The 14,367-nt window shown below is 40.1% G+C and overlaps 1 protein-coding gene across 2 annotated transcripts in view; it reads right to left on the bottom strand.

Annotated features, from left to right (window-relative positions):
* Window positions 1-1,650: 1,650 nt before the first annotated feature.
* Window positions 1,651-14,367, bottom strand: part of ERCC4 (ERCC excision repair 4, endonuclease catalytic subunit) — a 28,206-nt gene continuing 15,489 nt past the window's right edge. For both annotated transcript variants that reach the window (XM_039885377.1, XM_039885379.1), the window contains exons 10-11: window positions 8,333-8,445; window positions 1,651-5,968 (exon numbers count right to left, since the gene is read on the bottom strand). In XM_039885377.1, coding sequence (XP_039741311.1) covers window positions 5,235-5,968; window positions 8,333-8,445 — 847 coding nt within the window. In that variant the 3' untranslated portion in view covers window positions 1,651-5,234. The remainder of the gene's footprint in view (window positions 5,969-8,332; window positions 8,446-14,367) is intronic.

Raw genomic sequence — 14,367 nt, 5'->3', positions numbered from 1 at the left:
TGCAAAACTGACTAATGTTCCACCGGGCAACAACCTTTGCGATGCTACTGGACAAGAATCACCTGCACAGGTTTTCCCCTCCATCTGAAGGTAGCGCTCCTACGAAATCTTTCTAAGCCGAGATGGCGTAAAGCAAAGAAGCAACTGCCATTAATTTCTATGGAAACATTTCTGAGTATTCCCGGATCCAAATTCAACAGAAGCACGGACGTCTTTATTTTGTTCCGTGTGAGTTAAACGCTCAATTACATCCAGTTTTACACTGAGCGGTACACCCTTATGAGCTCTCTTAGGCTTTTCTGGTACCTTTGGACACATCTTACTAACGGACACACAACACAGATCCAGATGAAGCGCAGATGCTCACCAACGGGGTTCAAAGCGATGGCGGCTGGAGGCTGGATCCTAAGTGTAGTTCCCTGGGAAGCAGCTTGGTGGGGCCACTCTTGCTGCTCTGGTGCCTGCTGCCTCTACCATGGCTCGCTGCAAAACAAACACTGAACGCTGTTTTTGCTTTTCGCTTTATTTTTGTAAAAGTGAAAGCCCTCTTTAGATTTCTTTTAGTTAACAAAAATAGGTAATAATGTAGGGGCTTTCATAAAAGCGAAGTGGCATAATGCAAACTTTAACTTTTGAAAATTGGGGTAAACTTGTATTGCTATCAGGTTTCTACAAGTTAACCTGTCTGTTCTAATAAAGTTGCAAAATAGCCTTCCTAATTAGTCAGCAAAAGGTTCACAGCCCTAGAAAATCAGATAATCCCCAGGCAGCACAGGCTACTAGACAATATTCAACTCTACACGGTACTCTTTGACCTCTTTCCAAGTTTCGCATACTTGCTCTGGACGCTTTTAATTAACTCAGAGACGCATTAGGACAAAACCACTTTGCTGTTTCTGTGACAGATCTGAATTTAGATACGTGAAGGTGGACACTAACCAGTCCCCGACTCTCCTCCCACCGCTTGCCACCAGTGTTCCATCATGGGCTCTGGAGTCAGACTGCTTAAGTTCAAATTGTGGTTCCACCATTTACTACTGGGTGACATGACGCAAATTACTTAACCTCTCTGAGCCTCATTTTCACCACAGTAAAAGAGGATTTTAAATGATAGTGCCTTTATAGCTTTGTTATGAAGATATGAGATAATGCACAAGTGCTCAGTAAATGTGAATTATATCACTACTAGTAAGAAAGAGTTAATTATTCTACTAGTTTTTATTCTGACATTAAAACGTTTTGAAAAATAACCTGCCCTACGCCTTGTTAAAAAGGGATTTGGTTCTACACTTTAAAGCAGAAGCAAAAATAATTAAGTCATAGAAATGAACCGATTAGTTAACTAATAATTAAACTTGTTTAAGAGATTACAATAAATTCCAGATGTGTCAAAAGGATAATTCACTTCTTCTAACTTTGACGTTAAAGGAACAAAAATGCATGAGTCAGGGGTGGCAGGAAATTAATCTCCGTTAAGATGTCCCAGGCATTGTGCTCACCACATATTCATTACATGTCAACAAATGAGTATTTTCAGAAGGAAAGTTTTTTTTCCTGTTCCTTAAAGAGATATGGTACAAAATAAAAATACTGAAAATATATTGAAGCTTCAGAAAGTAAGTTTACCAAGCACGTCAAACACAACAGCAGTTTCTAAGAGCAGTTCAGCTTTAATCATTTGTTCTACACGACAAAAAATAAACCACATTAAATATTCTCTGAATTTTAGATTATATTTACCAATGCACTGGTAAATATAAAGCACTGGGAATCTATGCCTGTTCACTATACACTGTTATTTTTACTTTGCCCACAAAACGTTGAGGAAAATACTGAATAAACACACATTTTATTAAAAACGAACACACGAACTCTGTTATAAACTTATGTTCTGTTTCCCTCTCGTCCAAATCTTGGCTTATAAACTTTTAAAAAACAACAGTGGTGTAGGCTATCAAAAACCTGTGGATAAAGATGGTAAATTAAGCACTGAAGTTGAGAATTGAACAGGAAAGAGCTATAAACCAAAAAAGAAAGCGAATAATGAAGAAAAATGACAACTCATGTCAAGGACCGGATAAATTTTCATGTACTCAAGTTTGAGAAAAGAATTTTCCTAAAACGTTGGTTTTTAAGAGGACATCTAGGTTACACTGAACACCAAAGAGAAGGGAATTTCCCTAAAGAATTTTCTGAGCCAAAGGAAAATCAAATTATGCTTGAAAAACAAAAGCAAAGACTAATAGCGTCTGCGTCTCTCCCCCCGACCACTTCAGTGTAGGTTTTCCTGCTCAAGGCCATTTATTAATTCCATACTCTGTTATCTCAACACAAGCAAATCTAGACTTAACCCTCTGTGTTCCGATAGGTTGATAAATGGGACAATTATTTTCAGTCCCTCGTGAGCTGGGAACCTACACTTTGGAAGTATTCAAACATAGTCTCCTAAGCCTCAGATTGAAAAAACAGCAACTTATTGCCAAAAGGATATTATTTATGGCCACTATTAAAAATGATTTCTTTTTGTATAATTTAAGGAAATATCAAGAGAGGCACTACCATTTAAACAAACAAAACTGAAAATTATTTCTTGCAATATTTCATATGCTCAAATTTATATGCAAAAAAATTGTAAAATATAATATTGATCTCAAGTTTTTAAAAAAGGTTTTAAAAAAGCTAAGTATGAGTTCATAAGTAAACTGGGTATTTACAGTCTTGAAAGAAAAAGGCAAAACAAAATGATGCTAGGAAATAAAGTGATATAGTAATTTTGCAACTGTGTGGCAAAAGTTCCTTTGCCAAAAATTCTTATATTGCAAAAGTTTCTAAAAAAAAAAAAATCTGATAAAAGTAAATATATGATGGTTGTATTGAAGGCTTTCCACAACTGGGGACACAATGGGCTATATTTATTTTGTTGGCAGAGGAAGTGGCAGTGAGAGCCTTCCACCTACGATGACCATGTCAGAGTTCGTAATCCCAATACACAGGAGACCACACGTCTGTCTTCTAATGTCCAGCATGTACGATGGCAATAGCAGCACTTGAGAGTCAGAGGACACTGGCTCTCTAAATGCAATTGACACTTATCTCTGTTGTACTAGATAATAAGGACTGTTTAAAAGGGTCGCTCTAAAAAGAGCCGTTTTTGAAAACTTGGAGTGAAACTCTTATCAAAGAATGTGCTATGTTAGGATTTTCCTTTTATGTAATGAAAGAACAATAAAAAGCTGGTGGAATTATACAAGAGAAAAACAGAAATTACACAACTCAAGCAGAAGTGTTAGAATAGGGTGAAAAAAATTATAATAATCATGACTATTTGAGGTGGCATGTCTACTTTAATGTACTTTTAACTCTCACTAAACTCTTAAATAAGACATACACACAAAAGTGAAAGCTAATATATGTATACCTGACATTTTCGTTTTTTATCTGCAAAGGTATATTCTTAGCCCTGGGACAAAATCAGTAGACCAAATCTTTATTTTTCCTTCCTTAAACTAATTTTTATTTGTTCTCCTCTTCTCTACTCTCCAAATCACTGTAGAGAGTTCTACGATTACCAGTACGGTTCCTGATATCCCTCAATTCATTCTTGTAGCACCCCTTGAATAGAGTTCAAAACTCACATATACTTTTACAGTATTAACATGTTAACATACCAAGAAATCAAGATGTCAATATGAGAGGTTCAGTTTGGAAAGGATAGTTAAAAGTACGTTGGTTAAAGTTGAAGACCATTTTGTGTTACACGGTCCTCTGAGTTCAAACAGTGTGACAAATAAAAACATGTTGACATTGATGAAACATTAAACTATGTGGTACGGCTAGCAGAACTGATGTCTATATCAGCTCTTGAGGTAGAAAATTTACTACTCATTAGTAAATATGTGAGTAATATCTAATATAATAATGTTTAAATATAAAAGCTTAAAAACGGCACAAAGATGCTATGAATGCCCTGTATGTACACCCCAGTAAAAAAGCTAAACTAAATCAGAAGGTTTAGAATGAGATCATTTTCCTTATGAATTTTTAACTATATTTCTTTAGAATTTTTATATAATCTATGCATTGATTTCCATTTACTTATAGTCCTTGTATCTCAACTCAAGGAAGGAAAACCAAATGTTATATTTTGGGCCACTCGTTTGCTCGTCCTCACACAGAGATGCAAGGACGACATACTCTGGCACAGGAACACGAGAAGTAGAGAATCAAAGAGAGGATGAGCTTACTTTGCGTTTCAAGATGATAAAGTGCTGGTGGTCTTAGGATGTGTGAAGAGAGTCTGAGAAAAGAGGAAGTCTTAAGACAGGGGTCCTCAATCCCGGGGCCACGGAACGGTACCATTCTGCGGCCTATTAGGAACTAGGCTGCAGAGTAGGAGGTGATCGGTAGGCGAGCAAGTGAAACGGTCCCTAGTGCCAAAAAAGTTGGGGACTGCTGTCTTAAGAGACTCTGTAACTAGCCATTTGGGCTCCTAGAGATCTCCAGGATTTAGGAGGTTTAATATCTATCTGTAAAAACAGAATTTTAAGGGTTCCTCACTTAAACCATCAAATTCTATAAATATGTAATTCATGTTATGTTTTAAAAATACTGGTTTTGAACAAATGAGTGCTACATCTACATCTATTCAGGTGACTAGAAAATGAATCAGCCAGTTTTAGGGGTGGCTATCTTAAATTAGTAGGCGGAAGTTCCCATGAATTTTTCGTAGAGGCAGACAGGCGGGAGAAGTGTGTGGTTGAGGAAGATGTAGTAAAGACATCTGGTCCGAAACGGCAGAGCTGTCTCCCCAGTGTTCCGGGGGCCCCTCCACAGAGAGCGGAAGTGAAGAGAGCGGGGAGGAACACAATTGTGTGTTTTATCTGTCTGTGTAGGAAACATAAATTTCAGCTTGTCTCAAATGTGGCCTTCTATAAACACTTGTAGAAACTTTACCTGATCCTGACATACCTCACTGAAAAACGGAGCACATGAACCCTGGCCTGGGCAGCGCAGGAAGGGAGGAGAGCTGGCATGGGCAAGGTAAAGGGTGCCTAAAAGCAAAGTTCAGGGAGGAATCTTGGCTTCTGGTCCACTGACCTAGGAAACAGACAGCACAATCATTAAAAACATTGGAAGAGAATGAAATACCGAGCTAATGATTAATAATGACCTATTATGGCTGGCAAAGAGCAGCTGAAAAGCGCAATCATGGGCTAAAAAACAGCCACCGTTGTTCATTTTTTCATCTTTCCTTTGGAGAGAATCTCCGCGTACGAGGTGTGAATGAAGTCATAGAGCTGCTTAGCGTTTGCAGCGTTCCCCAGAATACCTGCCAGCTTGTCTTGTGACAGGCTTGCTAGTTCTGCAATGTTCTTAACGTGGTTCATCAAGGAGCGACAGTTTTTGGCATTGACCCCTGGCATTTTTAACAAGAAGTCTTGGGGACCAGCATTATACTTTTCTGACTCAGGGAGGGTTTCGGAATCTGCTGTCACAGCCATGGCTGTCGCTGCATCAGGCTGTGGCTTATTCTGCTTCAGCTCCTCGAACAGCTCCGCGGCTGTGTGAGGAGAGGGGCACCAGAGAATCCGGAGCCGGGGGAAGTGAAGGGTGAGGAGGGTGAGTTTGGAGCTAATGTCATTGCTGGAGATCTCTTGATGGAAGGCGCCGCGGGCCGTGAGAGAGAAGGGCTTACTGGGGTCAAACTCGATCAGAAGCACTGGCCGCTTGTAGAAGCGGGACATGGAGATGCACTGGCTGTAGAGGCGGCCGTTATTTAAAGAGCCGATCAAATCACTGATACTCTTGCGCTCCACACACATGTCTGGGGTCAGAATGTAATCTCCAACCTCTAAAGTCACTGGTTCAATGTCGATGCCCCGACGATGGATCAGGGATGGGAGTTCACTTCGAAACTCGCGCATATCCACGACTATAGTTTGCTGTGTACCCTTCTGTTCCTGGCCACCTATTAAGAAAAGTGGCATTTTAAGTAATGTCACTGAGAACGAGCTCTCGAAGATGGAATATAACAATTAAACTTTAAAATCTGTTTCTGTTGTTAACCTCTGATGCATGGTTGCATAATACTATGTGTTACTGTTCCACATTTTTCTACATTTTCAAAAAGGTTTATATACAGAGTAAATAAAGGCACCAACTAAACTAAACTAATAGGAAGGTTAGAATCTATGGGCGGTCCTTACTCAGGACGATTCACGAATACCAGCACGTGCTCTCGTCCTCCCTCAGCAGTCCCCCTATGGTCCCTTATCATTGCCCTGGCCGTATTCTACCGGTCACTCACTCCCCAGTTCAAGGACACAGCCTCACACGTGGCAGATGCCTAAAAACGCTTGCTGAATAAGCTGCCTTATGAGCTGCTGTGAACGATTTTGGAGTTTCGAGTGCTTTTATAGATGAGTCCAGAGATGGGAAAATGGAAGAAGCTAGAGAAAATAAGAGCACTTCAGAACACAGCTTCTCACACTCCAGTGAGCATGTGAATCACCTGGGATGGTGTTAAGGAGCAAATTCTTCTTTTTCTATTCCTATCACCCAGATTTACTCTTTTTTTAAAAAAATAAATTTATTGGGGTGACATTGGTTAATAACATTACATAAGGTTCAGGTGTACAATCCTATACTACATCATCCATATATTGCATTGTCTGCTCACCACCGAAGCCTAGTCCCCTTCTGTCCTCATGGATTTGACCCCCTTTATCCTTTCTACCTCCCCGTCACCCTCTCCGCCCTTCCCTCTGGTAACCACCCTGCTGTTGTGTGTGTCTGAGATTTTGTTTGTCTTGTTCGTTTGCTGCTTTCAGTTTTATATGCCACACATGAGTGAAATCATGTGGTAAAGAACACTTTCTATATTTGGTCTGGGATAGGGCCTAAGACTCTGCATTTCTAACAAGCTCCCAGGTGATGTCAATAAACTGGTTTAAGGACTATACAAGGGCTGTTGCAGGCAGAATAATGGGCCCCAAAGATGTCCATATTCTAATCCCCGGGGCCTGTAAATATGTGACTTTATGTGGCAAAGGGACTTCATAGGTTTGATTAAATATGGATCTCAAGACTGGGAGGTTATTCTGGATTCTCCAGGAAGGCCAAGGGTCTTATATATGAAAGAGAGCAGGAGGGTCAGAGCAGGGCTGGATTTGAGGGTGGAGGAGGGGGCCATGAGCCAGGGAATGCAGGTGGCCTCTAGAACCTAGGAGGGAAAGGGATTCTCCCCTAGAGACTCCAGGAGGAACACAGCCCTGCTGACACCTTCATTTTGGCCCAGTGAAACCCATTTGGACTTTGGAATTAGTGGCTGTTTCAAGCCACTAAATTTGTGGTAATTTGTTACAGTAGCAATAGGAAACTAACATAGGGCTTAGAGAACTAAACTCAAAAGGACAGACTTCTATAAATAGCTTTCTGTGTGGTTCCCATACCTCAAATCTATCTTCCTCATACTGCTTTACATTCTGAAGTTCTGCATGAAATGTCACCGACCTACTTGAATTAGTAAGAATCTTCTTCACACAGACCTAGATACTCTGAGGCAGTGTTTCCTAAAGGGATGATCCAAGGACCATTTCTATCAGAAGCCCCTGAGATGCTGATCCTATTTCACAGCCATTGAATCAGAATGTCTATGGACTGAGGCCTGTGAATCCACAGTTTTAACATGCATCTGAGGTTATTCTTAAATATTCTGAGACCCACTGCTCTAACTGTGCTTGACCCCACCAAAGGTTAAAATATTGCTTTTCTCATGCTATGTGGCTTATTCTAGCTGCTGTTACAGGGAAGTGGGGAGTGGGAAATGGTTGTTCGTGGATCGTGGCACACTCGAATCCAGCAGGTCTAGGTGAATGCCACGTTTTGGATACTGGGCAGCAACGAGAGTACTACACACCTGGGATCTGGAGAAGTGCCAAGAAGCAAGAAACAAATCCAGAAAGAGAAGTGGGGATGCACCGCAAACAACTTCTATCTATTTATCTATGAGTTAAACTGGCTTCTTCCAGTTAAGAACCTAATCACCATTTACAAGTTTCTTTGCAAACATACATTCTGAGCCTCGCCAACCACAGTTAAAAGCGACACTAGACCGTATCTAATTTCCAGGCTGGGGTACATGGAACACAACCCCACTTCTGTCACAGATGAGGAGCCTCAGATTCAGGAAGGACACATGGTTAATAAATGGCAGTTCTAAGACCAGGGTATGGGAGCAGACATCCATTTTTAAGTTTCTTGAGAAAAAACAAGTCTCTGCAGAAACTCCGGAACCTCACAGCCTCCTTGGCAGGCGGAGGGTGGGACTCACCTGCCTTGCGGGTGTCTGGGAGAACACCTGCAGACTCGGAGCCTCTCACCAGGTCCAGGTTTGTTTCGGTTCTGCCCTCTCTTTCTTCAGGGACAACCATGCTAGCTTTTTCCCTGGGGGAGAAAAACAGTTTAAACTTTTTTTTGAACAAATTTCAAAATTCCAGATTTTAATCATTTCTAAATTATTTACATGACTGTAGTAGTAAAAGAAAATACAAGAAATACATTAGAAGTAATTATGCCCACGTGATGAGTAAAGGAAGAAGAAAGAACTTCTTGGCTGGGTGCTACTTCTGAGCTCCCAGAGTTAAAAAGCTGTTGGTTATTTTCTATGCTATAGGTCCCTTAAACAATTTCAGACATGAAATAAGCATATTAAAATGCCAGAGAGAGATTATTGAGATTTTTAATAAAACATGCTAATGTGTTATTGAATATTACAAATAATTTAAATCACTTATATTCCTATATTTCCAGAGTAATCATAAATAGGGATGGTTAAAAATATCAATGATTAAGAAAATGAAAATATATATACATAGAACTTTGATTTTAAAAACTCCAGGTGGGAGGCCCCATTAGATGTTCTCAATTTTAATACAAGAAAACAAATTTCCAACAGAGATTTAAACAAACAAAAGAAATCAACATCTCAGGTCATGCGGTACAGCAGCGTTGATTCACTGGCACATTTATTTAAAAACCTTCACAGCGTGCCACTGTGTGCTGTGCCAGGTGCTTTGGATATAAATATGATTACATGATAATTCCTGTCTTCAGGTAGTTCAGTACCTTATACCTGGTAGGTCGACAGGACTGTGCAGTCATAACTAAGATTTGTAATCAGGAACTATAATCATGACAAGATCCTCAATAACCAAAGAAAAGTAAGCAGGTTTGCTATTGTCCTATTTTTTAAAACAAGTATAGTATGCCATATTCAATTCATGAAACAGCAAGTACTATGTGTCCAATTTGTGCAAGGTATGACAGAAAAGATGCTTAAAGCTGGTCTCTTCCTTTGTAGGGCTTGCAACAGAGTTGAAAAAACAAAGCAAACATGAAAAAAAAAAAGTAGAACTGACAAACTGTAACAAAAGAAACTAAGGTAAGGTGAAACAGAAGAGAGAGATCTTCACTATTAACTAATAATTCCGACAAGGATTAAAACGAAGATTTTCCAGTTGAAGGAAATGAAACTAGATGGACGAATTTTCTAAAGGTAGTTTTAGAGCAGGGTACCACCACCAAACTATAACTGCTCAAGAATAGAAATCATAAATTTAAATGTGATACTATTTGAAACGATAACAAATGCAAAGTTACAACATTTTATACATAGATCATAAGGGGACACACAATAGTTTCAGCTCCCCTTTTCCTCCTTGTTCTCAATACCAGTGTCAAGTGTTGTCTGCTGAAAACTTCTTTGCAATGACAATGGCTCTGGGAGCCACTCATGACTGCTATACTCTTTATTTCTATTTACTTTATTGGGTATGCTACATATCACACATGGGGCAGCCCAATTTCCTGATTAATTTCTACTCTGTGAGTGGCTATACAGCAGGTTACAGACCAGACTCCAGATGCTCCATACTCCCTGGGTTTGAAATTATTTACTGGCTGTGTGGCCTCATGCAAGTCATTTAATTGCTCTGTGCCTCAATTTCATCCATAAAATGGGGATAATAAATCCGAGCTCAAAAGACTGTTGTAAGAAATATACAATTTATGTAAGGCTCTCAAAACAGTGCCTGGCATGTAATCAGCACTATGTAAATGTTAGTTGTTATTATAAATGTACTTTTCTTATAATGTGGTAACCTCATCCCCTCATTATCCCTGATTATGCTAAAAACGAACAGTTATTTTCAAGTGATTCTACAACTGTTTCAATTAATATTGTTAAATGAAACTGCTAGTTTACCATAAAATGTTATAACTCCAAATTGAATCCGTGAAGAGTCTTGAAATGAAACCACGGTTGGTTGTGAAGAAAATATTGTCTTCCTAACCAGCAACTCAAATTATTTAACAGAATTAACCATAATTATAAATATTCAGCCCCTTGCTTTCAACATTTAACTTAATTATTCAAGTTACCCTATGCGATAGGCACACAATAATTTTTAAAAATTCAGATTCCTATTTCTACTTAATCTGAAGTACTGAGGTTTCATATTTTTGCTTTGACATCTTCAATGAGATCTGAGTGGCTTGTACAACAGGACATTATAGGGAGGAGGCCCTGAACTCAAAGTCTTCAAATGGGCATTGATTCAAACCCTGATGCTAATCCATTTTGTGATCGTATTTTCTAACTGTGACATTTCAAATAACCTTCCTTTGAAAAACAGTGAGCTCTCCAAAACTATGTATATTCAGAATGTTATTCTAATTTTTCTACCCAGGTAGCATTTTATTATCAATACTTAGAAATGCAATCTTTTTTCTCTTTACTTGTCATTCGTACTACTGATCTTGAGTCTACTGATCTTTAGTCCCGTCAAAAGACCCTTTCGCTGCTAGCCAGTTTAATTCATTCTTCTCTATTTAAATAGTCGCATTGTTTTGTTCCTACACCATCATGCAGGGAGGTCCTGGCAAAAGCACATTATCTTACTCTCAAATTAAATTTTCCTGTAAGTACGGGCTCAGTGCAAATGCTCTTACAGCGATGCACTTCACATATATTTTGCTTTTCAAAACAAACACTTCTCACATTCCCCAGGTTTTCGGGAAAAGGAAATATCTTAACATTCTAAATAGTGTAACTATCTGACCTCTGTGTAATATGGGAAGATCTGACTTACAATAAGTAGGCAATCGGCATTGAGAGAGTTTAGAAAATTATGCCAGACTATGAATAAAATTACATTAAAATCTGGTATGGAAATTACTATATAGATTGAAAAGTAGGAGACAGTCTGTATTCCAGGTTCTGCCAAGTGAGCTTTCCAATGCGAGCCGGGCTTATCCACATCTCACTACTGAGCCCTTTGATGTGCAGAATTACATTGTATAAACCAGGGAGAACATGGGTCCCCAACACCTTGCCACAATCTCCTACATGTACTCTTTTGGGGGTTGGGTTCCCTGACGTACTGGAGAAGAGGCAGCCTTGTGAAGGAAGCCTGGAGCCTACTCAGCCTTTCAGGTGTCCTCCTCTTCATCTTGGACCAGGTGCCTTTGGCTGGGGTAACTCAGTAGGCCTGGGCTGCTCAAACTCTGCACATTCCTAAGAAAGGCCTGTCTCCTTCTGAACGGGCCTTCGCCAGCCTCTGGGAAATGAGCTCTGATCCCCTGGAATATTCTGCCTGATAAAAGGGTTTTTGTGTGTCCGAGGCCTGGGGCCACATAGCACCAGCTGGAGCAGATGCTTTATGCTAACAATGTGATTTATGGCGAATACCTGTTTATGCACTGGGGTCAGGGGTTGGGGTGGAGTCTGTCACGTGGGTACTCTGTGTCTACATGACTGACCCCCATTAAAAACGCTGCACCTCATTGCTCAGATGAGCTTCTTTCCCTGTTGACAACACTTTGTGTGTGGTGTCACATACTGCTGCTGGGAAAATTAAGCACATCTGTGACTCCACTGGAAGAGGACACCGGAAGCTTATGCCTGGCTTTTCCTGGACTTCCCTTGGCTTATTTTAACCTGTGTCCTGTTGCTGTAATAAACCATAACTGTGTGTATACCTGTTTTTCTGATTCCCATGGGTCCTTCTAACCTTAGGGTAGTCTTGGGGACCCTAGACTACCAATAACATAATCTGAGTATTTTAGCTCTATGTGCTCATTTGTAACTTGGTGACAATTACTTTAATCAGAGAAGCCTTAGGCAGAGGATGTTTTAAAAAGGGTGAAGGAATGATTAGGAGGTTCTGGCCCACATCCAGTATCACCAATTCTTTCTTCCACCTCCTAACTATCTCTTATATCTGTTCCCTCCTCTTCATCGACAGGGTCCACATCTTACCAGACAACTGCAACAGCCTCCTTATAAGTCCTAAAGCCTTAAAAAATTAAAAAAATGTTTTCCTTTATACTTGACATAGAATATTATATTAGTTTCAGGTGTACAGCTTAGGGATTAGACATTTATATAGCTGGCAAAGTGATCTCCCTGATAAATCTAGTCTCCATCTGACACCATACATAGTTATTACAGTTATTACTGTTATTACATACAGTTATTACATAGCTATTAGTGACTAGACTCTCTATGGTGTACTTTACGTCCCCAGGATTATTTTGTAACTGCCGATTTGTACATCTTGATCCCTTTACCTTTTTCACCCAGCTTCGCTCCTCCCACTCCTCTCCCATCTGGCGTCCCTCAATTTGTCCTTTGTATTTATGAGTTTGTTTCTGTTTTGTTTATTCGAAGTCCTAAACCCTTCACAGGCCTCTTGCTCTTCTGAGCCTTCACACACACCCTTGTTCAACACAACACCCTCGTCCACCTCGTCTACCTAGCAACTAGCACACATTCTTCCTTCATCAACTTAAATGTCACCTTTTCAGTGAAGCCATCCCTGATCTCCACACTGGGTTGGGTCTCTACGACACACTTTCTTATCACAGCCATCTCTTTTACCTTTGCAGCCAGCAGCCCTCTACATGTCTATTTATTAGAATATTTAAGCTTTGTCTTTTACACTAGAAGATAAGCTGTAGGAGGGCAGAGACTTTTTCTGCTTCCTGTAACTTCAGCACTTTACTATTCACACAGGGCTTGCCACATAATAGATGCTCAATAAATATCTGTTGCCTGAGCTTGAAAGAGTGAGGGTCTGGAAGACACAGAGAGGCACTAAAAGGTAGTCTATATAAACCTGGTTGGCTATAATGCTTTCTGAAATATTTTTTCAAAAAACATATATACACACATATGCCATATAAACCATTCCATAGAGCACGTTAATACAAAATATATTTTCATATGGTCAAAAGGACTGACCAATAATTGTATGACTAGTAGCTGGAAGAATCCACGGCCAAGGCATGTCGCAGTCACAGAGGGTGGGAAAAGAAGGGAAAGGTGATGCCCATGTACTGTGCTGAGCCCCTCCATAAGGACTCAGTGGCACTGATTCAGTAAATACCCCCATTTCCAGGAATGCACGCCCTGGACAAACTGGGCTATTTTATGCATATACAGCTAGTATTGAATGATGGTTGTCCATTTTGAAATTTTGTCTAGGGCCCTGGCAGGCTAACTGCCACTAAAAATGATTTCTACCTTCTCGTTGTCATTGATACATTGCCACTGTCTGAGGCTTGGAAGATGGGTCTGGTCTGGTCACATCCAGTCAGGCCATGGTCTCCTCTGGTCTAGCTTTTTCTGGCTCAGCTCAAGGATGCTCTACCTAGCCTTTGCCCTGGCTTCTGAGGCCCCTTAGAGATCATCTGCTCCATCTTCCCTCATCGAGCTGCAATTCCCTTGACAGCATCCCTGGTGGGAGGTTGTCGGATTTCTCAAACACTTGCAGGGGTGAGAGGTAGCCATCCAGTTTGTGAACGTCTCACTTAGAAACACCTTCCTTATGTTAAACTGAAAAGCCTTTTCTATTTGGATTTGGAACATTAAAGGGCACTCAAAAAATGTACATATATTCTGACAAATGTTACACCTTTCAAAAATATTTTCCCAGAGTGAGTCTATTGATCTGGACTGACTCGGGTTATAAAAGTATTTCCCAGTAAATGGCCAAGCAGCTGCCTACCCACAGACAATGGAACTTGTACAAGGAGAGAAAAAAAAACCATAATTTAAAGGATGGGAAAAATTTTGTTCATGGGAGAGGAGGGGAGATATTTAAGAACATATTTCTTAGAAAAGTAGTGTTTAGGTTACATTTCTCACGTTCGATGTTATATTTCTTTATAAACAGCAAAGCAGTTCTCATCGCTTTTCTATTATTCTCTTAAACCACCGGAAAGCAAGTGGAGAAGATGGAGAAGAGAGAGAAGAGGAAAAGGACACAGGTGCTGATCCATGTCCTGGTTTATCTGGACGTGACC

The sequence above is a fragment of the Pteropus medius genome, unplaced genomic scaffold (assembly GCF_902729225.1).
Source record: "Pteropus medius unplaced genomic scaffold, Ma_sr-lr_union100, whole genome shotgun sequence".
Classification (NCBI taxonomy): Eukaryota; Metazoa; Chordata; class Mammalia; order Chiroptera; family Pteropodidae; genus Pteropus; species Pteropus medius.
Note: the sequence above shows the minus strand (reverse complement) of the source record. Positions and strands in the feature narration are given on the sequence as shown.